This window comes from Muscardinus avellanarius (assembly GCF_963383645.1).
Source record: "Muscardinus avellanarius genome assembly, chromosome: 12".
Lineage (NCBI taxonomy): Eukaryota > Metazoa > Chordata > Mammalia > Rodentia > Gliridae > Muscardinus > Muscardinus avellanarius.
Window position 1 is genome coordinate 107,472,663 of NC_137798.1, and position 27,328 is coordinate 107,499,990.

At 61.1% G+C, this 27,328-nt stretch overlaps 1 protein-coding gene across 1 annotated transcript; it reads left to right on the forward strand.

Moving 5' to 3' along the window:
- Positions 1-27,074, forward strand: MTA1 (metastasis associated 1; the record flags this gene model as incomplete). Its single annotated transcript, XM_080707244.1, has 20 exons — positions 1-84; positions 2,578-2,671; positions 6,117-6,167; positions 6,663-6,789; positions 6,861-6,924; positions 9,261-9,378; positions 15,488-15,590; positions 16,256-16,355; positions 16,501-16,689; positions 19,224-19,298; positions 19,434-19,492; positions 19,731-19,846; positions 20,146-20,297; positions 20,391-20,580; positions 20,770-20,859; positions 21,802-21,954; positions 22,081-22,116; positions 26,480-26,511; positions 26,694-26,845; positions 26,924-27,074. Coding segments are annotated over 20 exons (2,136 nt in total), but the record flags the coding sequence as incomplete, so codon positions are not given.
- Between the last annotated feature and the right edge of the window lie 254 nt (positions 27,075-27,328).

Genomic DNA, 27,328 nt, shown 5'->3' on the forward strand with positions numbered 1-27,328 from the left:
TTCCGTCTGCCCACAGACTACGTCTACTTTGAAAACTCCTCCAGCAACCCGTACCTGATCCGCAGGATCGAGGAGCTCAACAAGGTAGCGTGGCCGCCTGGCGCTGCGGCGCGGCTGCTGCCCGCGTGTCTGGGGTGGCGGCCGTGGCCGGGCTGCGGGAGGATGTGCTAGTGTGGCCTTGGGCTGCTGCCAACACACACGCTGTCCTCCTGGGCAGGTGTCCCACTGGGCCTGACCAGAGCCAGCGTGCTGGGCCGTGTGGGGGATTGTTCTGGAGATCAGACAAAGTCCAGCAGACGTGGCCTCGGGCCCTGAGTGCCGAGCACTGGGTGGTCAGGGGACCTGGCTGTGCCCACGTTCCAGGCCAGGGGAGCGCCTAGAACCTGGGGCAGGGGCTGGGGCAGGAAGATGGCCCAGGCTCTGTTCTGCCCACGTAGCTCTAGGCGGCCCTGGAGTTCCAGGTACATTCTGCCCCCTTCTAGCTGGCCACCGCAGAGCAGGTGGGCCCACCATGGACACCCCTGCGTGGGCGGGGGCGCATCCTGCCTCCACAGAGCAGGTGGCTGTGATGGGCATCTCAGACTCCCATCACTGCCCTCCTACCTCTGCGCCTGTGCCTGCCTGCAGGGCACCCGCAGGGCGAGCTTGGCTCTGCTGAACTGTGCGGGCCACCTGAGAGAAGTGCTTTCTGGGACCTCAGACCTGGTGGCCGCTGCTGCCATCGGGAACCTTTGGATTGTTGGGAAATCAGTCAGGATTCGGTGTCAGGCTTGGCTGGACCGAGGCGACCTCGTCCCTACAGGTGGCTCACAATGGGGCCTTGGTGGGCACGCCCAGGGGAGGCCTCCAGAGTTCTGACCCTGCCAGCTCCGCGGGCTTGTGCGGCCTGAGGCCTTTGGCAGCCACCGCCTCCGGGAGTGTGCCCCTCCAGCTGGTCAGTGACCTGGCCATGTCCTAGGGACATGGGAAGAGGCCGCCGGGGCCTTCTTGCAGCGGGGTGCAGGTGCGGATCAAGAGGTGGTCAGTGTTGTTGGCTGGAACGGGGAGCCGGCCTGTTTGCACACTTGGTGCAGACTGGGCACGTGAGGGGCCAGCATGGAGGAGCCCTCAGTAGCGCAGTCACACTGCGGGCGGCCTGCCCCAGCAGGTGCCCGTCGTCTTCAGAGGTGCCCAGGGGCTGTGGTACCTTGTGGACGGGCTGCCTTGCCCTCCGCAGAGGTGGCCTGGTGGGGCGGCCCGCTCCCAGCCTGGCCACGGTTGCTCCCGGCCTCCTGACACGAGCCGCTGCCCTCCTTTGCTGGAGCTGGCTCAGCTGCGTGGCCGCCTGCTGTCCCTGGCTGGCAGCCTCAGCTGGTATGCTCAGTGCACGTCCAGGAGCCATAGGTCCAGCAGCAGTTCCAGGGTGGGCAGCGGCGGGCTCTGTCCCTGGGGGCCAGGAGGGCACTGAGGAGCCGTGGGCATCAGGGCAGCCCAGCAGGGCGCCGGCTCTGGTCCTGCCCTACGGTGGCGCGGTGCCCACGCTCCAGCTCCCCCCATGCTCCGGGGCAAGACGGTGAGATGCTTTTAACAAGAAAACGGATTAAAACTCACAAGAATGGAACTAAGAGAAATAGTGATGCAGGAGAGAAAGGCAGAGCCAGCTGGAGCGTCCTCCAGAGGGGGCGGCGGGAGAGCGCACCCCGACGCCGCTGCACGGGAGCAGGAATGGCAAGGTCAGGCTGGAGTTGAGGGCACCTCCCTGAAAGCAGGGCAGGAACACAGGCGGGAAGAGAAAAAAGGCAGACAGCTAGGAAATTGGCGCACGGTCCAGCACTGCTTGATAGGAATTACGGAAAACAAGAGTCCTGCCAGGAGAGGGGGGCTGTCAGCTGGAGAATAGGCCTTCGCCACGTGAGTTTTGGGGTGCTTTCATGACTCAAACCACAACACACTCCCACTGGGACGGGTGTCCAGGGTCACGCTGGTGAAAGCAGGCCCTGTGCAGAACCCTAAGTGACTGTGCAGGTTCACCCCTGCGTGGCCGCGCTCCACCCAGCTCGGCAGAGTTGTGCGCAGGCTTGTTCCGCCGAAGCTAGCGTCCAGCCCTCACGTTTTTCTGTAGTATTTCAAGTGAACTCTGCTAGTTAGAAGAGATGGTTCCCCATGCAGTGTTCCAAGTTAGGACCAGGACAAGAGTGCCATTTCACATGCATGGCTGACCCCACAGATGCCCCGCCCACCTGCCCACTGGCAGGGAGGGACAGTGTGCACCCCCTGCACTGGGCAGAGCAGGGCTTGGCTGGCCCTGACAGGGTTGTCCGTGGGAGTTCCTGGTAGGTACAGGCAGGGCCTAGATGGGGCTCAGACGCCCAGGCCTCACGACACCCTGGGGCCGCCGTGAGGTGAGGTGGCCGAGGGCCTGCCTCTGCGGGCTTTTCCTTGGTCTTCTCTAGTGGCTCTCGGTAGTGAGGGGTGGTTTGGGTCCATGGACTTGCTCCCCCGAATCCCCTAGGCCACTCTAGGCCCCGGGAACTTGCCCCTTCCCTCGGAGGCCCGTTCCTGAAGCCTTGTTCAGATGCCCCTGCCTTGCTCTTCCAGACAGCCAACGGGAACGTGGAGGCCAAGGTGGTGTGCTTCTACCGGAGGCGGGACATCTCCAGTGCCCTCATCGCCCTGGCTGACAAGCATGCAAGTGAGTGCGCCGCCTCCTCCCCGGGACCCGCGGCCGCTCTGCCCCGGCTCCCCACGGCAGGACCTGCGCGGGCCTCCCCAGGCTCGAGTGGCGGTGGTCCTCTCCCTGGCCTGCGGTCACCCATCGGCCCAGCCTGGGCTGTCGTGCTGGCAGGGCCTCCGGCTGCAGCCGGCATGCAGAGCGAGCTTTGTTTCTCCTTTTTAAGAGGTTTCCTTCGGCATTTTGAATAGCTTTCTCAGAAGACAAGCCCCTCTTCTTAGAATTCAGGCCGGAGTCTGATAAGGACCGTCTGGAGGGCCGTCTTCCTGTCCTTGGGGTCTGGTGTCTACGAGCAGGCGCCCAGGGGCTGTGCAGGCTGTAACTGATGCCGGGTGCTGGAGCTTTGAGTTAGCTGCTGGCATGCTTGGCACCGTGCTCTCCTATGAAGGGTCTCAAGTGCAGGCAGAGGGCCCGGGGGTGTTGCTGCTGCCTGCTACGTGTGTCCGTTGCCTGGCCTGGGCTCCACCTGGGGGGCTGTGAGGCCATGCTCAGTGTGTGCAACCTTGCCCAGGAGGCGAGCAGCGTGCCTGTTCTGGAGCCTGGCCAGGCTGCCCGGCACGGCCAGGGGTGGGCACTTCTCGCCGCACATTTTGTAGTACTGGAGGGGTGCGAGGGTGGGGGTGGCACACAGGAGCCAAGGCCGGTAAGCCCAGGCCCCCCAGCCCTGGCGCCCCACTGGCCTCCTCCCGGTCTCGGCCTGGGGTCAGGGATGGGGCCTTTCGGAGCCACTGGGGCGGCGTGAGAGGAGCCGCAGCCAGCACAGGGACGGTGCCGCCAGCGAGGTCCGGGTGGATGGCTTCGCTGTCTTGGCCCTCCCTGTTGTTCCCTGGCACAGTGCAGTCCAGGAGCCCTTTTTGGAAGTTGTTTCTGGAAGGAAGGTGTTGTTGAGAGCATACCCTGCTCCAGGCCCAGTGCTTAGCACCCTACTAGACACCGGCATAAGCTGCCCTTGACCTGTGGCCCCCAAACCTATGCCTTCTCTCAGCTCTGGGGCCTCTAGGGGCCAAGGAAGAAAACAGCTGCTGTCCTGGGGCTGCCAGGTGTCCTCTTGGTCATTAGCAAGGCTGGTCTGCTCTGTCCGATCGGAGTCACTGGCCCGCTGCAGGGACTGTGGCCCGTCAGGACCTTTGCTCTGGTCCAGGCTGCCCGGGCAGTGAACTGTCCCTGTGGAGGATGGTAGTGGCCAGGAGGGCTCCGGAGGGGACTCTGGGAAAGGCTGATGCAGGCTGTGGAGGGCAAGTTTCCAGGGGCTCTCCTGAGCCGCACGATGCAGGCGGCCTGGGCTGTCTGTAGAGTGCTGTGCTGTGCCCGCCCGGGCCTCCTCTGGGCCGGCCGATCCAGGTGGCAGGGGATCAGGCTGTCCCCGGCCCACCTCCTGGGCTCACGGGCTGTGCTGCCTGGCTGCCTTCTACTCGATTCTCTTGCTCTCCTTGGGATCTCTGAGCCTGGGGCACAGTGGCCCACAGCAGGGAGCCCTTCTGATGGGAAGGGCCTGCAGTCAGGGAGACCTTTGTCCTCGTGTCCAGCCCAAGGCAGGACCTCCCCAGCGGCACAAGCCCTCCCGGTTGTGCCTGGTGTCTCCGCAGAGCCCTCTGGAGCCTGGCCAGGCGGGGTGGGAAGTCACCTGCCTTTCGAGGCTGCTGTGCCTGCTGGTCTGAAGGAGGGTGGAGTGTGGGTACGGCAGCCCACCTGCCTGCTATCTCTGCCCAAGGAGTCAGCATCTGTGGACTCCTGGGGAGCTGGAGGCCAGAGACTGAGCGGCCTGCGGGCCCTGCTCTGCTCTTGGGCTTGGAGCCACAGAGGGCGTCAGTGATGCCAGGAGGCCTGCCCCCGGTCCCCAGCCATCCTGCCCAGTGCAGGGCAGGCATGAGCAAAAGCCAGAGCTGCCTTCCCGGGGCCGTGCTGAGCTGTGGTGCAGTGCGCAAGGCTGCAGCAAGTGTGGTTCTGAGCCGCCCTGCCTGCCCAGGGGACACAGGCCCCAACCCCAACCTCAGTCTGAGCCTCGGTTACTGCAGGGCTACCCACCCAAAGGTGTCAGAACTTCTGCAGCCACCACAGGGGGGCAGCAGAGTGCCAGCCGGCAGCTGGGTGGGGCTGGGGCTGGGGCTGGGCGCAGTGGCCTGGGCTCCCCTTGCCGCCAGCACTGGGCCGAGGTTACAGTGGGGACACCACTCCGTCCCTCCGATTGTGAGGTCTGGAACTGGCCAGAATATTCTGTTCTTTTTATTTATATGGTAATTGAACCCAGGGTTCACATCCCCCTTATTGTTTATTATTTTGAGACAGGGTCTTAGCAAATTGCTCAGGCTGGCTTTAAATTTGGCAGTCCTCCTGCCTCAGCCTTTGGAGGAGTTGAAATGACTGGTACAGCCGGGCGTGGTGGCGCACGCTTGTAATCCCCGCGCTTGGGAGGCAGAGACAGGATCACGCAGGTTCGAAGCCAACCGCTCACGCTGGTTTAGGAGACCCTGTTTCCAAATAAAAAACGTAAAAAGTAGGTCTGGGAGTGTAGCCCGGAGGTGGAAGGGCTTCCAGGAACCCCAGTACCAAAAAAAAAAAAAAGAAAGAAAAAGAGAAAAAAAGAAATGACTGGTACGCGCCATCGCACCTGGCTGCTTCTTTGTTTTTCTCTTGAATGTGTAGTACTGAGGATGGGACCCAAGGGTGGCGACTTCTGAGCTAGACCTCTACCCCTTTTTATTTTGAAGTTGCTGAGGGCATTGCTAAGTTGCTGAGGCTGGCTTCAAGCCTGCAATCCTCTTATCTTAGCTTCTCGAGTACTCGGGTTGTAAGTGTGCCACTGTGCCTGGCTTGTTTTGTTTTGTTGTTTGTATATTTTTTGGGGGGGTTGTTTTTTTGCTAAGTTGCCCAGGCTGGCCTCGAACTTGCGATCCTCCCTGGAGCTGGGATTACAGGTGTACGCCATAGCACCACCTGCACGTTTTGCTCCCTGGTACAGGTTGGGGCAGCTGTAGCCATGCTGCCAGAGCTGCTGGCCAAGCCTTGGTATAGCCCCAGTCCTCCCAGGCCAGCATCCCCTGGCAGGACGCCCTGCTGCTGACCTGCCATCCACTCTGTCTGGGAGCAGTCCTGTCCTGGGGACTCTTTGTCACTCTCTGGGGAAGGCTGGTACCTAGACTGTGGAGCGAGAGTGGGCAGTCGGCCAGGGAGGGCAGGCGCTGAGTGTGGGGCTTCGGCAGGCCCCGGGTGGCGGGCGCCTGCTCTGGGCGGGCTGGAGACCGAGGTCGGCTGGGTGGGGTGCCGAGGCCTGGGTGGCCTTGAGCCAGGTGGTCTTTCCCTTCGCTGGGAGGCCTGTGGCCCCCGCGTCTCCTCGGTCCGGGCCTGGGCAGGGGGCAGCCGGCCCTGGCGCTGACCGCCGACTGGGTGCTGTCTGTCTGTTGTGTAGCCTTGTCAGTCTGCTATAAAGCCGGACCGGGGGCGGACACCGGCGAGGAAGGTAAGCGCGACCTCTGCCAGGAGGGCGTCCTCGTGTCTGTGTCCCTGGGCTGGGGCGGGCGCGTGAGGGACGGACGCCACCTGGACTGGCCACCGCACGCCGTCCCTGCGCCCTGCTGTGTGTGGCTGTGGTCCCGGCGCTGAGGGCGCCCTGCTGGTGCGGGGCGGTCTGCCGCAGGCTGTGCGGGTCATCTGGCCTCGGTGCTGCGGCCTCCCGTCCTGGACGTACAGTGCCCGCTCCCTCTTCCTCTCCCGGCCTGTGGCTCCCAGCGCTGACCCTGGATGCCATGTCCTCCTCCTCCTGTCTGATGCCCGAGGCTTGGCCTTCGGGCTGCCGGAGGCTCTGTCCAGGGCTCCTGTGCCACCTCAGGGCAGGCAGGACAGTGCCAGGCAGGGAGCTGCCCTCCTGCACCCGCGCCCTGCACGTGGGGGCTGGCTGGGCTGGGGCTGGCGGCCGGTCGGCAGGGCCGCACTGACGGGCCACCTTGTCCTTCAGGGGAAGTGGAGGAGGAGGTGGAAAACCCAGAAATGGTGGATCTGCCCGAAAAGCTGAAGCACCAGCTGCGGCATCGGGAGCTGTTCCTCTCCCGGCAGCTGGAGTCGCTGCCCGCCACCCATATCAGGTAGCCCCCGTGGCCCCTGCCCAGCACCCCACTGCCGGCTCCACCTCCACCTGCCCGTCCTTCTCTTCCAGGGGCAAGTGCAGCGTCACCCTGCTCAACGAGACCGAGTCGCTCAAGTCCTACCTGGAGCGTGAGGTGAGCAGCCTGCATCTGCTCAGCTGCCCTGTGCGAGGGGGTGCCTACCCATAGTGCCCTGGGGCCAGAGCACGAGGGAGCAGGGGACTACCCACAGTGCCCTGGGGCCAGAGCACGAGGGAGCAGGGGACTACCCACAGTACCCTGGTCCCAGAGCGTGAGGGAGCAGGGGACTACCCACAGTGCCCTGGGCCCAGAGCGTGAGGGAGCAGGAGACTACCCACAGTGCTCTGGGGCCAGAGTGCGAGGGAGCAGGGGACTACCCACAGTGCTCTGGGGCCAGAGTGCGAGGAAGCGGGACTACCCACAGTGCCCTGGGGCCAGAGCGCGAGGAAGCAGACTACCCACAGTGCCCTGGAACCAGTGTGCGAGGGGGATGGCCATCTACCCACAGTGCCCTGGGGCCAGTGTGCGAGGGAGCGGGCACTTCAGGTGTCCTGTGGCGGCAGCCCTGGAATTCACTTCCTGCTTAACGGTGCACATGTAGCTCCCTCCCCCAGAGGGGCGTGGCTGGGCATGGGCCCTCCTGCCTCTCTCCCTGGCTGGGCTTGGCCCTGGTCCGCTGGCATCGAGTCAGGCGCCTCCCACATAGGACCCCTGTGCACAGGGCCACCCCAGGTTGTGACACTCAGCGTCTCCAGATGTTGCTGCTGTCCCTGGGAGGCAGTCACCAAGACACTGGACTCCTGGTGGAGCCTCGGGCATCCCAAGCCCAGGCAGGCTGGCGTGGCTGGCATGTCTGCTATTTGAAGGATGTGTGACTGTTGAGGGAACAGCTGGGGTCAGGGCAGGGCACAGGCTCCCAGCCTGGACAGGCCCCTCCCTGTGGGCCCCTGGGGGAGCCAGGATGGCTACGTGCCATGCCCAGCCCCAGGCTCCTCCTGCGGGTCTTAGAGTTCCTGCATCCTGCCGCAGAATGCAGCCCAGAGCCGGCGGGCGGGAATAGGCCTTGGTGCATGCCGGGCCCGCTGGGACCCTCAGGCCGCAGTGGGAACAGCCCAGGCTGTCAAACTCATCTGTCCTGAAGCCAGGAAGGGCTCAGGGGCCCTGCCTGGGGGCCGGTCAGCTCATGGGCTGTGCCAGTGGGTGCGGCTTGCAGTTTGGGAGGTGCCCTGGACCCTGCAGAGAGGTCTGCAGGACAGATGTGTGGAATTGGCCCTGGAGGCATCCTGGACGCCGCTCGTCTCCGGGCTGCAAGGCCTGAAGGTCCTGCGATGCCCATCTCCCGCCGCTTCTCGTCTAGGAAGCACACCATGCCTGTGTAGCCAGATAAGCAGCTGGTGCCGAGGCAGCCTTGCCCATTCCTGCACGAGTTCTCTCTGCAGCCCTGGGCTGGCGGCCGCAGGTACCAGTGGCTTTTGTGGACTGTGCCCGCAGCTTGAAGAGCAGGCTGTGCTGGGAGAGATGGTGCACACCCATAATCCCAGGATTTGGGAGACAGAGAGGAGGATCTCTGGTTCAGGACCTACCTCAGCAACTTAGGGAGGCTTTCAGCAGCCTAGTGAGACCTTATTTTAAACCAAAAAAATAAAAGGGCTGGGGTTGTAGCTTGGAGATGGAATACCCCTAGGTTCAGCCCCGGTACCTAAAAAAAAAAAGAAAAAGAAATGAGAAAACGGGCCAGGGGCATGGCTCAGAGGTAGAAAGCCCCTACCCTCTAGTACCCTCTCCCAAAAGAAGAGCAGGCCCTTGGCACAGGCAACCTGGGGCCAGCGGGCTTGCCCCAGGCCTCACAGCTGGGCGGCCAGGAGCCCTGGGGCCTGCTGTGCCCAGAGCCCAGGGCCCCATGCAGATGCCCCATGGGTGTCCAGGTGCAGCTGCTGAGAAAGGAGCAGTGATTTCAGAGTATGGGGGTGAGGCTGGCCGGAGCCCTAGGGGTATCACAGGCCAGGAGAGGCCCAGCCGGGGGTCCTGTGGCTTGTGGCGCTCACCTGTCTTCTCAGTGACGCTCTCAGGTCGGTGCTGCCCGCAGAGAGCAGCGGTCGTGGGTGACCGCAGCCGACCGGCGCACTGGTGTCTCATCCGTGCCATCCTTTCAGGTTTTGGGGAGCTTTGTATTTTGGGTTCTGGGCATTGAACTCGGTACCCTGCTATAGAGCTGCGCCCCAGCCCTTTTAGCTTTATTTTGGGATGGTCTCGCCTGCGGTTCTGTCCTCAGCCTCCCCTGGGGCTGGGATGACACAGTGGCCACCGCGCCCACCTGTGGGTGGAGAAGGCAGGTGTCCGTGCCTCCGCTTGACACTCTCCTGTCCTCTGCGGTCACTTGCCCGCGGCCCAGCAGGAGCCCAGGAGCCCGAGTGCCGCCTGACGCCTCTGTCTTGTGTGGTGTTTTTCAGGATTTCTTCTTCTATTCTCTCGTCTACGACCCACAGCAGAAGACCCTCCTGGCTGATAAAGGGGAGATCCGCGTAGGAAACCGGTACCAGGCGGACATCACCGACCTACTGAAGGAAGGTAGGCTGTAGGCCCCTGAGGTCGGGTGTCCTGCTGGGAGGAGGCAGGTGCGTGTGGGTGCGTGAGCGTGGGCGTGGCTGCGTGTGCACATGTGTGTGAGAGCATATGGGTGTAGGAACATGACGGAACATGCGTGTCAGTGACCGTGGCTGGGTGTTGGTGTGGGCAGGGGTGCCGGCACAGGTTGGGCTGGAGCTTTCCTCCTGGCGGGCGTGGCGGTGTCGGTTCTGGAGCCGGTGCCTGCGGTGATCTCAGGCGCAACTGGTTGTGGCTTTTCTCTTTGGTAGTTTTCATTCTTCTTCAAGCGCTTTCTTTTTTTTTTTTTTTTTTTTTTTTTTGGTGGTCCTGGGGTTCCTGGAAGCCCTTCTACCTCCGGGATACACTCCCACGGGCTACACTCCCAGACCTGTTTTTTAACTTTTTAATGTGGAAACAGGGTCTCTTAAGCCAGTGAGGCTGGCTCCGAACCAGCGCGATCCTCCTGTCTCTGCCTCCCAAGCTCAGGGATTACACGTGTGCACCACCACGCCCGGCAAGCGCTTTTTCTCTCCAAAAAAATTCCTTCTTAAATCCACTGGTATTTTGAGAGTTGGGCCTGCGAGGGTAAGGGCAGGTGGAGGCCGCTCCCGGGGCAGGTATTTCCACATCCAGTCCCCGCAGGATGCGGGTGGGCTGCACTCTGCTGCCTTCCTCCTCCTGGCGCCGCCCAGACGCGCAGGGCTCGAGGCTCTGGGGCCGGGACCATGTTGCAGGCCCCTTGTCCTATGTGTGTCTGTCGGGACGCAGTGTGTGGTGGGGTCCGTGGGTCACTGCAAGTCCTTTAGGGTGTCCTGGAGTCACGGCATCGCATGAGCACTGGGGGCAGGGAGGCTCCTGCGAGCGCACCGGTGCGGCTGCTCCTAGGTCTGGATTCGGACCTTCAGGCCAAAGTTGCTGGCTGAGTGGGGAATTGGTGTAGTCACCTGTAGCAGCATGAGCAGCAGCTGCCGCGTGGCTCTGCAGCTCCGGGCAGGTGCAGAGGCCTCACCGGCCCGGCTGCCTGTGGTGTGGACTCACCCTGCAGTGAGGTCCCGATTCCTAGGCCTCTCTGGCTGTACTGCCTCCAGCCCCACCCTCCTTCTGTCCAATGCACCAGCCTCCTCCCCTCTTCCCCGTGGTTCTCCTTCCTCCTCCCCTCCTCCCTCTGGTCCTCCTGCCTCCTACCCTCTTCCCTGTGGTCCTCTGCCTCCTCTCCTCCCTCTGGTCCTCCAACCTTCTCCCCGTGGTCCTCCTTCCTCTTCCTTTCTTCCTTCTGGTCCTCCTGCCTCCTCCCCTCCTCCCTCTGGTCCCTCCAACCTCCTCCCTGTGGTCCTCCTTCCTCCTCCCCTCCTTCTGTTCCTCGTGCCACCTCCCCTCTTCCCCACCATCCTCCTTCCTCCTCCCCTCCTCCCTCTGGTCCTCCAACCTCCTCCCTGTGGTCCTCCTTCCTCTTCCCCTCCTCCCTCTGTTCCTCCTGCCACCTCCCCTCTTCCCCATCCTCCTCCTTCCTCCTCCCCTCCTCCCTCTGGTTCTCCAACCTCCTCCCTGTGGTCCTCCTTCCTCCTCTCCTCCTTTTGGTCCTCCTGCTTCCTACTCTCCTCCCATTGGTCCTCCTGCCTCCTCTCCTCCCATTGGTCCTCCTTCCTCCTCCTCCTGGTCCTTCTGCCTCCTCCTCTCCTCCCCGTTGTCCTCCTGCCTCCCCTCCTCCCAATGGTCCTCCTGGCTCCTACCCTTCTGGTCCTCCTTTGTCCTCCCCTCCTCCCCAGTCCTCCTTCCTCCTCCTCTCCTCTCTCTGATCCTCCTGCCTCCTCCTCTCCTCCCCATGGTCCTCCTGCCTCCTCCCCTCCTCCCGTGGCCCTCCTCCCTTCTTCCTCCCCATGGTCCTCCTGCCTCCCCTCCTCCCCTCTTCCCATCATCCTCCTCCGCTCCTCTCCATGGTCCTCCTTCCTCCTCTCCTCCTCCCTATGGTCCTCCTACCTCCTCTCCTCCCCATGGTCCTCCTGCCTTCTCCCCTACTCCCATGATCCTCCTGCTTCCTCCCCTCCTCCTGTGATCCTCCTGCCTTCTCCCTCCTCCCTCTGGTCCTCCTCCCCATGCTCCTCCTGCCTCCTCCCTCCTGCCGTGCTCTCCTGAGTGGCTCCAGGTGTCCCCTTGGTGGTGCTGGGCCTGGGCTCTGCTCTGTATGCCCTCCTGTTGGGATCTCCTCTCTGTTGGTGGCCAGATCTGCTGCAGCCAGGGTCGGACACGCGACCTCTCTTGGCCTCTTGACTCGTCTGTCTGGGTTCTGCTGCTCCGTCCTCCACCTCCTGGGACCTTTGAGTGACTTTGGCCTCCTGAGCCCACCCGCCCAGCCACTTGCCTTGGGTCTGCCCTGTGTGGAGCTGGAGGTGACCGCCTCTTTGCTGGGGTGCTCAGGCCATCTGAGGCAAGCCCGGGTCCTGGGTCCCGGGCCACCTTGCTGACGGCAATCTTCATCCCTTCTGGGCGCCTGGGCTCCGGCTCTCCTGCGACCTCTTGGCCCCTTCCCCGTCCCAGGCCTGGGCTCCGGCTCTCCTGCGACCTCTTGGCCCCTTCCCCGTCCCAGGCCTGGGCTCCGGCTCTCCTGCGACCTCTTGGCCCCTTCCCCGTCCCAGGCCTGGGCTCCGGCTCTCCTGCGACCTCTTGGCCCCTTCCCCGTCCCAGGCCTGGGCTCCGGCTCTCCTGCGACCTCTTGGCCCCTTCCCCGTCCCAGGCCTGGGCTCCGGCTCTCCTGCGACCTCTTGGCCCCTTCCCCGTCCCAGGCCTGGGCTCCGGCTCTCCTGCGACCTCTTGGCCCCTTCCCCGTCCCAGGCTGTGGGTTTCCCTCAGTGTCCTGCTGCTTACAAGCACCCACAGTGAGTGTGCTGGCACTGTTTTGCTCTGAGCACACTGTACGTGTCTGGCTCTTCTTCCTTGTCCCCCTTCCATGGATGTACTACTTGGTCTGTCTGGGGCTACTGAAAGTCATCTTGCCTAACCCATGGCCTTGGGTGTGCGGCCCCGGGCTGCACGCCCTGCCTACCCCGTCTCCGGCTGGGGTCTCTCCTGGGGACTGGCCAGCTGAGGGCCGGGCAGCTTTGGTGGGGCTGGGCTTGCTGACAGTGCCTGATGTGTGTTCCTTCTCTCATATGGTGGCGGCCGGGCTGTAGGCCAGGCACGCAGTGGCAGTGCCCGCACTCTCCCAGCCCGCGCCCATGCCGATCTTCCTGGCCTGGCCCCAGGAGAGCCTGGGGCAGTGGCCACGGCCTTGGCGGCAGACCCACTGAGCATGAGGCCAGGGGACTCCGGGCGGGAGCAGTCGTGGAGGTCAGAAAACCTTTCTTGGGCCTCTGTTGCCTGGCGAGGGGCCCTGAGAGGCCGAGGAGATGCGTGTGCTGGCCGCCAGCCTGACAAGCAGAGAGCAGGGCTGGGCACGGCACCAGCGCCCTGCCTGGCTGCAGGTCAGAGAAGGCTGCACAGACCTCTGGTCGAGGGCACCTCGCCTGCCGTGCTCCCTGCTGAGTGGCACGAGGCAGCTCACCTTGTGCTCACTGGTGGTGGGGCTGCGCTCAGGGGCCCCAGGCTCGCTTTGCTCATGCTCCAGCCTTCTCTGGGCAGCATCTGGGCCCAAGACCCCACAATGCCAGGCATCGGACCTCAGCTTCCTGGAGCAGGGTGAGGGGAGTCAGAGCAGTCTGCACAGCAAGGAGAGCCCCCTGGCTCGTCCTCGACCCCTGGGCCCAGCCTCAGCGGCTGGCTGGTTACAAGGCCCCACCTTCTGGGTGAGGGTGTGGCTCTCAGGGCTCCGGACACCTGCCTCTTGACCAGGGTCAGGTGTTTCCTGGAGGTGTCCATCTGCTTTGGCTTGAGCTTGCTCAGCACCCTGCGGCCCGAGCTGAAGCTGTCCAGGGCCACAGGGGGCGACTGGACCTTTTGTGAGGTGTGAAGCTTGATACCCTTACTCAGTTATGCACGTGGTGCCTGGCGGAGAGCCGGACAGAAGCCGGCTGTGGGGTTTCTCCCTGGGTCTCCCAGCCGGGCCTCTCAAGGCCACTCCATGCTCCCTGATGAACGTGGTTTTATGAAGATCTTCCCCAGCTCCCAGAACAGGAGGCACTGGAGCAGGCCGGCGAGCCCCTTGCTCAGGCCCCGGGGGGCCAGCCGTGGCCACCACAGCTCTCACCAGGCCCTCTGGCACCAGGTCCTGGGGAGGTGGCCAGCATCTTGGCCCACCACTGCTGGTCCTCTCCGGATGCTTCAGGAGGTCTGGCAGGATGTTTCTCCAAGGCCCCACAGGCTAAAGGCTCATGGGAATCTACAGAACTTGATTAAAATTGTAAAGTGATAGCTCTGCGTGGTGGCGCACCTCTGTAATCCTAGTACCTGGGAGGCTGAGACAGGAGGATCACAGTTTCAAGGACAGCCTCAGCAAGCAGTGAGACTCATCAACCTAGCGAGACCCTGATTCAAAATTTAAAAGATAAAAGTTTATTTATTTATTTGAAAAAAAATTTTTTTTTTTTTTTGAAGTACTAGGGATGGAACCCAGGGGCACTCTGCCTTTGAGCTACACCTCCAGTCCTTTATTTTTATTCTTTATTTTGAAACAGGGTCTCACTAAGTTGCAAAGAGCCTTACTAAGTAGCCACCATGCCTGGCTAAGATAATAGTTTTATTACTTTTTTTTTTATGGTACTAAGGGTGGAGACCCAGAGACTTTCTACCTCCGGGCTATACTCCCAGCCCTATTTTATATTTTATTTGAAAACAGGGTCTCACTAAGTTGCTGAAAGCCCCTCACTCAGTAGCTGAGGCTGGCTTCGAGATCCTCCTGTCTCAGCCTCCCACCACGCCTGGCTTTTTTTTTTTTTTTTTTTTTGTACTGGGGTTCCTGGAAGCCCTTCTACTTTCGGGCTACACTCCCAGACCTATTTTTAAATTTTTATTTGGAAACAGGGTCTCCTAAGCCAGCGCGCGCTGCTGGCTTTGAACCTGCGCGATCCTCCTGTCTCCGCCTCCCAAGCGCGGGGATTACAAGCGCGCGCCACCACGCCCGACACGCCTGGTTTTTAAAGTAGAGCTGGGGAGCCTGGCATGTATGCTTGTAATCCCCACACTTGGGAGGCTGAGACAGGATCGCGCAAGTTTGAAGCCAGTCTCATCTACTGAGTGAGGCTCTCAGGAACTTAGTGAGACCCTGTTTCCAAATAAAAAATAAAATATAAAATAGGGCTGGGAGTATAGCCCCTGAAGTAGAAAGCCCCTGGGTTCCACCCCTAGTACCACACAAAATAAAAAATAAATAAAACAAGATAGAGCTGGGGGTGTAGCTTGGAGGTCGAATGCCCTTGGTTTCAAATCTCTAGTACCACATACAAAAATTGCAAAGTGAGGCCTTCCCAGGCTCTTTGGGAGCACTTGGCCATCGGGCTGCGTGTCCTGTGCGGGACCCCAGCCCCAGCGTGGCTTCCTGGCCATTGTGACCCGGGCCCTTTCGCCTCTGACCTCACTGCTCCACCAGGCAGGAATGCGGTGTGTGTCCAGACATGTGGAGGCTTGCTGTGGGCCAGGTGTGTCCTTGGAGCGTACACACGATGGCCTCACCTCCCTGGCCTGCCCAGCACTCGGGGGCAGTATCCCGAGCACTGTGGACTCGGAGTAGACCAGGTTGGTTCAGAACAGCCTTGGAAGCCGGGTGTGGTCAAGCACGCTTGTCATCCCAGGCGTGGGAGGCTGAGACAACCTCTGCTAGAGGAGGCTCTTAGCAACTTAGTGAGATCCTGTTTTTTTTTTTTTTTTTTTGGTGGTGGTATTGGGGTTCCTGGAAGCCCTTCTACCTCCTGGGCTACACTCCCAGACCTATTTTTTTATTTTTGGAAACAGGGTCTCCTAAGCCAGCACCGCTGGCTTCGAACCTGCGCAATCCTCCTATCTCTGCCTCCCAAGCGCAGGGATTACAAGCGTGCCCACCACGCCCAGCTAAGATCCTGTTTCTAAATAAAATTTAAAATGGGTCTGGGGGTGTAGCCCAGAGGTGGGCACTCGGGCCTCCAGAGCTGCCTTCCCTGATCTTACCAGTTGTGCCTCTTCTCAGGGGAGGAGGATGGCCGTGACCAGTCCAAACTGGAGACCAAGGTGTGGGAGGCGCACAACCCGCTCGTGGACAAGCAGATCGACCAGTTCCTCGTGGTGGCCCGGTGAGTTGAGGCAGGGCCTCCAGAGTGCTGCCTGGAGCTGGGCCAGAGCTCAAGGCTCCGCCTCCCGTTGCAGTTGACATCGGGCAGGGCGTTTTGGTCTTCACATGTGGGTGTGAGGCCCCCAGCCCTGCATTTGGCCAGCTGAGAGCCAGGCTCACTGGCTGTGGAGACTTCTGGTCATGGCTGTGCTCCCTTGAGGCCCACACTGCCTGGTCATTGCAGAACCCGGCCAGGCACACCCTGGGGGCTGTATGCCTCTGGCCGCCCCACCAGGGCCCAGCTGACTAAGCATGGCTGGCGCTTCTCTCTGGCATGGCCTGGACTAGGTATGGCGGAGGACCTGCTGACTCCTGGCCTGCCAGGGTAGTCGGGCAGTGGCTTGGGCCATGGCTGCAAGGCTGGGGTTCCCCGGAGCCAGTGGAGCCCGGGGCAGCTGAGGCCCAGCGAGCTCCTGGGAGGCCCCGTCCACCTCTGGTGAGCAGTGAGCGTCTGGTCCTGTTACAGGCATTCTCTGCCCACTGTCTTGCGTGCCATGGACACGGGGCTTTTTTGCCTCTTGTCGCCTGTGAGGTCCATAAGGGTTCTGCCCCTGGGGTCCACTGGGCCCTGCCGGCTGGTGGCCCCTCCACATCGGCCCCCGCTGGTCAGTGCCTCTCCCTCCCCAGCTCCGTAGGCACCTTCGCACGGGCCCTGGACTGCAGCAGCTCAGTGCGACAGCCCAGCTTGCACATGAGTGCGGCCGCTGCCTCCCGAGACATCACTCTGGTGAGTGGCCAGCCCGCCCGGGCGCACAGCACCCTGGGAGACGGTTCTCTGCTGGGCCTGCACCCCCCCGGGGGAAGGAGGGCCCAGCAGGCGCTCTCTGGGACCGGGGGCCAGCCAGGTCTGGTGACCCTCCGTCTCGCCGCAGTTCCACGCCATGGACACGCTGCACAAGAGCGTTTACGACATCTCCAAGGCCATCTCGGCCCTCGTGCCCCAGGGCGGGCCTGTGCTCTGCAGAGACGAGATGGAAGAGTGGTCGGCCTCCGAGGCAAACCTATTTGAGGAAGCCCTAGAGAAATACGGGAAAGACTTCACGGACATTCAGCAAGACTTTGTAAGTGCCGTGGCGGGCGGGGCCGCCAGCTGGGCGGGGCCGCAGGGGCCATGGGGCTGCGAGCGGGGCCAGGCCCCCATCCTTTTCTCCTGCCCAGCCTGGGCCACAGACCATACCTGCCTGGGGTGCCCTGGGCGTCTTCACAGAGGCTTAACGGCCACCCTGTGCGTCTCCACTCCACACCTGTTTTTAGTTTGTTCTTGACTAAACTGAGCCTTTCTTCTGTGTCTTGTGAGTTGTTGTTTTTTGTTTTTTTTTTTTTTTTTTGTGGTGCTGGGGATGGAACCCAGAGACTTTCTACCTCCGGGCTCTACCTCCAGACCTGTTTTATATTTTATTTGGAAAGAGGGTCTCACTAAGTTGCTGAGAGCCTCACTAAGTAGCTGAGGCTTGCTTCAAACCTGTGCGATCCTCCTGTCTCAGCCTCCCAAGCGCCGGGACTACAAGTGTGCGCCAGCATGCCCGGCTGTCCTGTGAGGTTTTGACCTGGCAAGCCTACAGGGTCTTCACTGTGTGAGGGCCTGTCCATGCCCTGAGGGTACCACTCAACTTTCTTTTTTTCTCTTTTGCGGTATGGGGATGAAACCCTGGGGCATTGTACCTCCAAGCTACACCCCCAGCCCTATTTTTTTTAGTCTTTTTATTTTATTTTTTTATATTTTTGGTGGTACTGGGGATGGAACCCTTCTACCTCCGGGTTACACTCCCAGATTTATTTATTTTTTTATTTTATTTGGAAACAGGGTCTCTTAAGCCAGCGAGGGGGGCTTCGAGCCAGCGCGATTACAAACGTGCGCCACCACGCCCGGCTTAGTCTTTTTATTTTTTGAAACAGGGTCTCACTGAGTTGCAAATGGCCTCTTTAAGTAGCTGAGGCTGTCGGTGAGCTGTGATCCTCCAGTCTCCACCTCTCAAATGCTGGGATTACAAGCGTGCACCACCACGCCCAGCTGGAATTGAACCTGGGGCATTCTATCTCCAACCTATACCCCCAGCCATATTTTTTAGGCTTTATTTTGAAATAAGGTCTCACTAAGTTGCAGAAGACTTCTCTAAGTAGCTGAGATAGTCAGCGACCCTGTGATCCTCCTGTCTTAGCCTCCCAAGTGCTGAGATTACAAGCATGCACTTGCTAATTATTAGCATGCCCAGCTAATATTTTAAAATCCTCTGGGAGAACATTTGCCTTGTATGCAGTGGTGGGTGGTGGGCTGGCCTGACCCTGAGCTCTGGGAGCTGGGCCTGGCAGGGCCAGGGCAGTGGAGCCTGCAGCAGGCAGAGCACTGAGCCTGGAGGAGCAGCCTGGGTGCCCGGGCTGGGGCACCCGGCTGAGGCGTGTGCTGGCAGGGAGAGCCCCACTGGGTAGAGGATGGCCCAGGAGAGTGGTGCCAGAGGAGGAGAGGGCACTGGCTACTCCACTCACCTGACCAGCCGCAGAACCAGTGGCCTCTGCTGGGCAGGTAAACTTGTAGCTTGACCAGAAGACTAAACAGTCGAGCGGAGTTTAAAGGGAAGGAGCCACGCAGGGTTGGGCAGCCTTGCTGCGTGTCGCTGGCTGAGCAGGAGGGCCGGTGCTGCCCAGCCTCCTCTGCAGAACTGGCAGCCAAGCAGACTGGGCCGGAAACTCCTGTACTTAACATAGAAGCCTGGCCTCTTGGACAGCTCCATGCCCGGAACCCACTCTGGTGCTTCTGTTCAAAAGGAAGCTGGTGGAGAGCAGAGCAGAAGCTTCGCAAGCACACTCACCACGCTGTGAGCCTCTGCCCCCTGGGCGGGGCGGGGCGGGGCGCTTGCGAGTGCGCAGGCCCGGCTTCATCACCAGCGCCAAATGTAAATAAATATGAAGGCTCGACCCCCGCCCCCGAGGAGTTAAAGCCAACTTTCTAAATAATAGCTTGGGGTAGGAGTCAAGAACAGTAGCGAATAGGAGAGAACGCTCTGGTAGATTGCAAGTGCCAGGAAGCGTCCAGGAAGCACAGCGGCCTGGGCGCTGTGGCTTTAGACACGGCTGTGCTCTGAAAGAAGAGGACTGATGGCCCAAGCAGCGGAGCTGCAGAATCCAGAAGAACCGCAGATGTGTGAACAGAAGCCACACAGCAAAATTCCTTAACCCAGAGAAAGTGTGTTAGGGCTTTTCAAGTATGACCGAGGTAAAGTACAGCTTTAAGTCGGGTTGTGCCAGAGAGGCGCGCAGCAGCACCCCGAGGCGGGACTCCACCGGCCTCTGTCCAGCCTCCGCTGCTGCGGACAGATGCCGAGGCTGGTAGCGTGCAGAGGCAGAGGTGGCTGCTCGTGGTGCTGAGGCCTGCCTTGGCATCTGCTTGTGCGGAAGGCAGAGGGACGGAGGGCTGAGCCAGGCTCCCCCTTCACAAGGACAGGCGTTTTCCTGCGTGCCCTCGTGGCAGTCACGCCCAGCGTGGCACTGCTCCTGGGGCTGAGTGTCCAGCCTCGCCGCGGTGCCCCGTGCCTGGCTTCCCGCCGCCCTTCTCGGGCTGCCGCCGGCCCTGTCACGTGACATGCCCTCTCTGCCTCAGCTTCCGTGGAAGTCGCTCACCAGCATTGTTGAGTACTACTACATGTGGAAGACCACCGACAGATACGTCCAGCAGGTGAGGGAGGCCCGCCCCGCCTGCGGGGAGTCCCCTCCAGAGGAGGCAGCTGGGGAGGACAGCGGCCCTGCCCGTGGTCGTGCGCCGAGGCCGGGCCGGCCTGCTGACCTCCCTGGCCCTCTCTTTTGTTTTAAGAAACGCTTGAAAGCAGCAGAGGCAGAGAGCAAGTTGAAGCAGGTTTATATTCCCAACTAGTAAGTCCTGGCCTTGCACCTCTGGGGCTCCTGGCTCCCTGGCTGGAGCCGGGCAGGCGGGGTGGCGGGTCTGGAAGCCCTGGGGTGCTATGGAGGCCCCCGGGCCGGCTCTGGGTCTGCAGCCCTCCTGACTAGCTGGGAGTGTGGCCGGGGCTGGAGGTGGTGGGTCGCGAGCCGGGGACGTGGTTTGGACGTGGGTGCCCACAGTGCTACTGTGACTGTCCTTCCCCTCTTGAAGCAACAAGCCCAACCCGAATCAGATCAGCGCCAACAGCGTCAAGGCCAGTGTGGCGAACGGCACCGGGGCGCCAGGCCAGAGCCCGGGCGCCGGCCGGGCCTGCGAGAGCTGTTACAGTAAGTGGCCTGCCCGGCACCCACACGGCACGGCAGTGGGGTTATGGGCCGCCCCGCCACCGTGGCCCTGCTGGGCGCTCTGCGGCCAGCCTGGGCGTTAGCTGAAACGGGCGGCGGCGGCAGTGGGTGCGGTTGGGAGAGCTGGGAGCGTGTTGGGGGTGCCTTGGTGGGGTGCCTGGGCCCGCTCCCGCCCGGGCCAGGGTGGGGGCTGAGGCGGTGGGCGGGGGGCACTGTGGACTGCTCTCTGCACCGTTGGTTCTGCTTAAGAATCCGTCTATTTCCAACTTTGTTGTCCGTAGCCACACAGTCTTACCAGTGGTATTCTTGGGGTCCCCCTAACATGCAGTGTCGCCTCTGCGCGTCTTGTTGGACATATTGGAAGAAATATGGTGGCTTGAAAATGCCAACCCGGTTAGATGGAGAGAGGCCAGGACCAAACCGCAGTAGCATGGTAGGTGGCCATGCCTGCCTGCCCTCTGCGTGCCCGTGGGTGCTCAGCCCCCGGTCATGGCGCTGTGTCGGGGCCGTGCGCCCCCTTCCGCAGAGTCCCCATGGCATCCCAGCCCGGAGCAGCGGGAGCCCCAAGTTTGCCATGAAGACGAGGCAGGCTTTCTACCTGCACACCACCAAGTTGACACGGATTGCCCGGCGCCTGTGCCGTGAGATCCTGCGCCCATGGCGTGCTGCACGGCACCCCTACATGCCCATCAACAGCGCAGCCATCAAGGCCGAGTGTGAGTGTCCTCCCCGCCCTGCAGCTGCTACAGAGCCCAGCCTGTCACCGGGGGTTGGTGACTTCCAGGGTGCCCCATTCCTTCCCCTGGGGCCACAACTGGCCGCCCCAGAGAGAACCAGGTCATGGTGCAGGTAAGGGCACCAGCTCCTTGAGGTTCCTGCCCCTCACCAACCTGGTCCCTCCACAGGCACGGCACGGCTGCCTGAAGCTTCCCAGAGCCCGCTGGTGCTGAAGCAGGTGGTGCGGAAGCCACTGGAAGCCGTGCTCCGCTATCTCGGTAAGCTGGCAACCTGGAACCATGAGAGGCAGCTGCTTGGCCAGCCTCGTGAGGCGTACAGCTCGCAGCCCTGCCACCCAGAAGCCCCTGAATGGTTGCTGGAGCGGTCCTAGGGACCCTTGCACTGCCCAGACCGGGGTCATAGTGAGTCTCAGGCCTGGAGGCCTGTGCCTTAATCCCATGGGATCGATTCCCCCAGGGCTACACACAGGCCCCTGAGGGCCCTTGCTAGACATGAGGTGCCTGTCTGGCCAGCAGCCCAGCTGGGAGATGCCTCCCCCGCACGGGTTGAGACGCCCATGTTTCCGGGCCTTTCCCCGGCACAGCCAGGAGGGTACACTCCAGGGGCTGGGCCAGACATGGGTGCCTTCCCAGCTTGCTGGGTTTGAGGGGCCATGAGTCAGTCTTCCCAGGGTGGAGGTGACTGACCTGGGAAGGATGTTCTGGAGCCATGAGCTAAGTGTGCTCTGCGGATACAGCAGCGTGGCGCTGCTCCCCAGGGCCGGCCTCACCCTCGTCCCTTGGGAGGAGGTAGCTGGGGTGCGTCCTTAGACAGGCTGGCCAACGGCCAGCTCTCTGCCACTAGCTCCGGTGGCCTGGACGCAGAGGCCGTCTGATGGGCCTCCTGTGTTTACGGCCACGTCTGGATCCTGGGAGCTGCTGGTCCTTGTCCAGTTCCAGCAGCCAGAGCGGCGGCCTGGCTCTGTGCTTGCACCCGCCAAGGTGGGCTGGCCACTGCACCTGCAAGGCCCTGCCTGCCCAGTGAGGCCTTCTAGCCCCAGCCCTGGTGGTCTCGTCTCCAGAGTAACGGTGCCCTCCTGGCATACAAGCAGCTGGCAGGCGGGGGGCCTGGGGAGGGGACAGGGATCCGCCATCGCTGGAGGAAGCTCCTGTTCTACTGTCCCTGCCAGGCCCCAACGCCTCTCTCTCTGCTACCAACAGAGACCCACCCCCGGCCCCCTAAGCCCGACCCCGTGAGGAGCACGCCTGGCGTGCTCAGCAGCCTGACCCCCGCCAAGTCGGCCCCGGTCATCAACAGCGGCTCCCCCACCATCCTGGGCAAGAGGGGCTACGAGCAGCACAACGGGGTAGACGGTGAGTGGGCTCTGGCCCGGGGGTTCTCGCCGAGCTGTAGCCTCGGCCTGGGTGCACGGCCCCGCCGGCCCGAGCTCGCCTGTTGACTGTGTTCTCTCCTCTCTCCCCGTCCCTTGGCACTGCCAGGCAACATGAAGAAACGCCTCTTGATGCCCAGTAGGGGTAAGGCCTGGGCGGCCGCTGGCAGTGCTACGGCCGAGCCCTGTCGTGACGCCTGTGTGTGCTGTCTGCTTGTGCAGTGGGCGGCTCGGGGCACGTCCAGGGGCAGTCCACAGGGCCCTGGCTGCGGCCCACTCCCGCTCTCCTTGGCTCCACGAGTCGCGTGGCGGGGGCCGTGCCCTGGGACTCTGGCCCCCGTCCTTCCTGGTCATGCCCTGCAGGTGGACTGTCCTTGTGCATGCAGCCCCGTGCCCCCACTGCCATCGCGCCGTGACTCGCATGCCCTCAGCACCCCGTGGGCCGCCGTGCTGCCTACAAGCTCCTTGCTCGCCCTGCTGGGTGGGGACGGCGGGGGTGGGCCAGGCGTTTGCAGGGGCCTTGGCTGGCTGGCGCAGGCTTGGTGTCTTCTGTTGAGATTGGCTCTGCCTCTGTGCTGTGGAGTGGGAGGAGGCATGGGACCCAGCGTGGGCATTTCAGCGTGAGGCCAGGCTTGGGCAGGCCGGTGGGGGAGTGGACCAGCACCAGGCTGGCCAGTGAGGGCCAGGTCCCGGGCAGGGCCCTCCTCCTCCAGACCACTTTTGGGAAACTTGTAGACCCTGGGCACCCTAGCAGGCACAGCCTTGGGCAGTGGGGGACCTCTCCCATGGGGTACTGGACGCAGGCTCTCACCTGCCCTGCCTCCTTCCCAGCCAGGCAGGACTCCGCCGCCTCTGGCGACCAGCCCCCTTGGAGCTGGGCTTAACCTTCTGCACCCCACAGCAGAACCAGGGATAGCCTCCTCACCCCTTGTAGGAACAGGCCAGCCTTTGGCTATTCACAAATAAGTCAAGTACAATCTTGTTTATTCCCTCTGAGCTTTCCAAAACCCCTGTCCTTCAATCCCAGCATGTGGCCCGAGGCACATCCAGTGTGGGCCCTCGGAAAGCAGCCCCGGGCACACGGCTGGCCTGTGCCAGGATAGGGGTCAGATCCCAGGTCAGAGGGGCTGGCCACAGAGGGGAGTCTCCATTCTGAGGTGCCGAGTCCAGACCCAGCTTCCGTACAGGACTGTGCGCTGTGGGTCAGCTGGTGGAGACCTCTACTGGCCTGGGTGGCCAGCCTCCTAGGGTGCTGCAGGGAGGCCAGTGGCCTGTATCCTGCCTACCGGGCAGCTGTGAGTGTGGGGCAAGGGGCCTTAACTCACTAACCGCTGCCACCAACCTCCTGCTGCCCACGGCGCTGTGCTCACCGTCTAACTCTAGCCTGTCTTCTTCCCTCTGCCACCCGTTGCTCTGGCAGGCACTTACCTGGGTAAGTAGCTAATGCTGGTGACTGTCCCTGGGCACTGGGCAGGCTGGAACCCCAGCAAGAACCAGAGCAGGCAGTCAGTCCAGGCACATGGGCCTGTCCCTCCCCAGCCAGCAGGGCTAAACCAGCTAGGAGGGGAAGGTGGCCCAGCGCTCCAGGCCCAGTGGCCAGTGGCCCCCAGCAAGCCCCCACTAGGAGTTAGTTGGCAAGTGGAGGGCTGGACAGGCTCCTGTCCCTTAAGAGGGAGCTTTCAAAACAGGGGGAGACCTCAGCTAGGTGTGGTCGTGTACGCCTGTCATCCCAGTACTCGGGAGGCTAACACAGGAGGATCTTAGGTTGGAGGACAGCCTCAGCAAGTAGCAAAACTCTCAGCAATCAAGTGAGACCCACTTTCAAAGTAAAAAGTAAAATAGGAGCAGGGTCTGATGGTGCATGCTTGTAATCCCAGTACTTGGGAGGCTGAGACTGGAGGATTGCAGGTTCAAGGCCAGCTTCAAAAACTTGTGAGGCCCCCCCGCGATTTACTGAGACCCTGTTTCACAATAAAGAATAAAAATAGGGCTGGGGAGCCAGGCGTGGTGGCACATACTTGTAATCCCAGTGCTTGGGAGGCTGAGACTGGAGGATCGCAGGTTTGCAGCCAGCTTCAGCTACTTAGTGAGGTCCTCCACAGTTTAATAAGACCCTGTTTCAAAGTAAAGAATAAAAAAAAAAAATAGGACCGTGTGTGGTGGCACATGCTTGTAATGCCAGCATTGGGGAAGCTGAGATGGGAAGATTATGGTTCGCGGACAGCCACAGCTACTCAGGGAGGCCCCGTGCAACTCAGTGAGACTGTTTCAAAATAAAGAATAATAATAGGGCTGGGATATAGCTTGGAGGTAGACTGCTCCTGGGTTCTATCCCCAGTACCGCCAAAAAAAAAAAAAAAAAAAAAATAATAATAATAATAATAAATAGGGCTGGGGTGTAGCTCAGCGATAGAATGCCCCTGGATTCAATCCTCAGGATTGAGAAAAAAAAAAAAAATAGGGACAGCCAGGCGTAGTGGTGCACGCTTGTAATCCCGCGCTTGGGACGCTGAGACAGGAGGATCACACAGGTTCGAAGCCAGCCTCAGCTACTTAGTGAGGCTCTCAGCAACTCAGTGAGACCCTGTTTCCAAATAAAGTATAAAATAGGTCTGGGGGTATAGCCCGGAGGCAGAAAGCCTCTGGGTTCCACCCCCAGTACCACCAAAAAAAAAAAAAATAGGGCAGGGGGTATAGCTTGGAGGTAGAGTGCCACCTGGATTCCATCCCCAGTACCACAAAAAAAATAAAACAAAATAGGGCTGATAGAGGTATGCATGCTGGTGCACACTTTTTTAATCTCAGTACTTGGGAGACCTAGACAGGAGCATCACAGATTCCAAGCCAGCCTCAGCAACTTAGTGAAGCCCTCCCTTAGTGAGATCCTGCTTTTTAAAAAATACAAAGAGCCAGGCGTGGTGGCGCACGCTTTTAATTCCAGCCCTCGGGAGACTAAGAAAGGAGGACTGCAGGTTCGCAGCCGGCCTCAGCTACTTAGTGAGGCTCTCGGCGTATCGTAGTGAGACCTTGTTTCAAAATATAGAATAAGCCGGGCGTGGTGATGTACCTTGTAATCACCGCGCTTGGGATGCTGAGACAGGAGGATCACGCAGGTTCGAAGCCAGCCTCAGCTACTTAGTGAGGCTCTCAGCAACTTAATGAGACCCTGCTTCCAAATAAAATATAAAATAGGTCTGGGAGTATAGCCCGGAGGTAGAAAGCCTCTGGGTTCCATCCCCAGACCCACACAAAAAAAAAAAAAAAAAAAAAAAAAATGGGCCGGGCGTGGTGGGCACGCTTGTAATCCCCGCGCTTGGGAGGCAGAGACAGGAGGATCGCGCAGGTTCGAAGCCAGCCGCACGCGCTGGCTTAGGAGACCCTGTTTCCAAATAAAAATTTAAAAATAGGTCTGGGAGTGTAGCCCGAAGGTAGAAGGGCTTCCAGGAACCCCAGTACCACCATAAAAAAAAAAGAATGGTTTGGAGGTAGAATGCCCCTGGGCTCCATTCCCAGGACCGCAAAAATAAATAAATAAATAAATAAATAAATAAATAAATAAATAAATAAAAATAGGGCAAGCCGGGCGTGGTGGTGCACACTTGGAATCCCAGTGCTTGGGAGCCTGAGACAGGAGGATCTCAATTTGCAGACACCCTCAGCTACTTAGGCCCTTTGCAACTCAGTGAGACCCTGTTTCAAAATAAAGAATAAAACATAGGGTGGGGGGTATAGCTCAGGGGTAGAATGCTCTGGGTTCCATCCTCAGTGCTATTAAAAAAGGGGGAACTGAGAGTATGACCAGACACATAATGCCTCTGGATTCAATCCCCAGTACTACAAAAAATAAAAACGACTGAGCTGGCTGTGTGGCTCAGTTAGAATGCCCCAATCCTCACCACCACAAAAAACGATACAGGGGGAGGCTGAGGGTGGAGCTCAGAGGTAGAAACCCCTTGAGTTCAATTCCCAGTACAAAAAAAAATACTGTCGGCGGGGAGGGGAGGGGCTGGATGCTGTGTGGCCACTAGAACCTGCCTGGAGCCACTGAGTTGACACTCTGGCCTGCCCCACGCGAGGCCAGGCTGTGGACACTCACAGGGCTGGGGCCAGCAGCGATCTGAGTGGGCCAGGCTGGGGAGCTTGGCCTTCACCGCTGCGTCCCTCCTGGACCCTCAGCCAGCATGATGTCCACCTTGGGTCTCCGGGCTGCGCTCGGTGCAGCAGGGTGCAAGCCTGGGAGGTGTGAGGCTGCCTTGCAGAGGGTTCCCAGCCATGTCACACTGCACGTCGCCTGGCCACCGTGCGCACTGGGCTCCACTGTCTTACCCCAGAGGGTAAGCTGTCAGGTCCGAGGCCCCCGGCCTTTGGTCCAGAGCCTGAGCTGGGGTATCTTTTGCCACCTGGAGCTCGGACATCTGTGGGTGGCCTGGGCCAGAACGGCGCAGGGTGGGCAGTGTGGACGCAGGCCATGCTCCGTCCCCCAGCCTCATCTTTTCTTTTCTCATCAGGTCTGGCGAACCACGGACAGACCAGGCACATGGTAAGAGGAGTAGTGAGTGGCCAGTGAGCTTACGCATATACGCACATGCTTCTCAGGCCAGGCCAGGCACTTTGGGGGCTCACCGGGCCCTGGTGCAGGGACCTGCTCACCTGGGATGTAGGTTGCAGAGCCTGGCTCTGGGCACTGTCCCCAGAGGCCTTCATAGCTCTCCTCTGCCATAGGGACCAAGCCGGAGCCTACTGCTCAACGGGAAGTCGCACCCCACCAAAGTGCGCCTGATCCGGGGGGGCTCTCTGCCCCCCGTCAAGCGGCGGCGGATGAACTGGATCGACGCCCCAGATGACGTGTTCTACATGGCCACGGAGGAGACCAGGTGGGGGCCTTCCCTGGGGCAGGGTCTGGGCACAGCCACGGTGTCCTGGCGCTCACCGCCGCCTCTCCCTGCTCACAGGAAGATCCGCAAGCTGCTTTCATCCTCGGAAACCAAGCGTGCCGCCCGCCGGCCCTACAAGCCCATCGCCCTGCGCCAGAGCCAGGCCCTGCCACTGCGGCCGCCCGCGCCCGCGCCCGTCAACGACGAGCCCATTGTCATCGAGGACTAGACGCTGCCTGCGCCTGCGCCAGCCCCAGAGCTCCGAGGCCTGCGCCAGCCAGGCAGCCCTCCCTGCCAGACTGCCGCCCGCCCGCCTGCCGCCCGCCCGCCGTTTGATAGTGCCCCACCTCCCGCCCTCACTCGCAGACTCCTTGGTGGACGGAAGAAGCGCGGTCTAACTTATTCCGAGAACGCCGAGGAGCCCTTTTAGCTTTGTGTTTACTTTTTGGCTGGAGCAGAGATGAGGAGCCGCCCGGGCCCCGC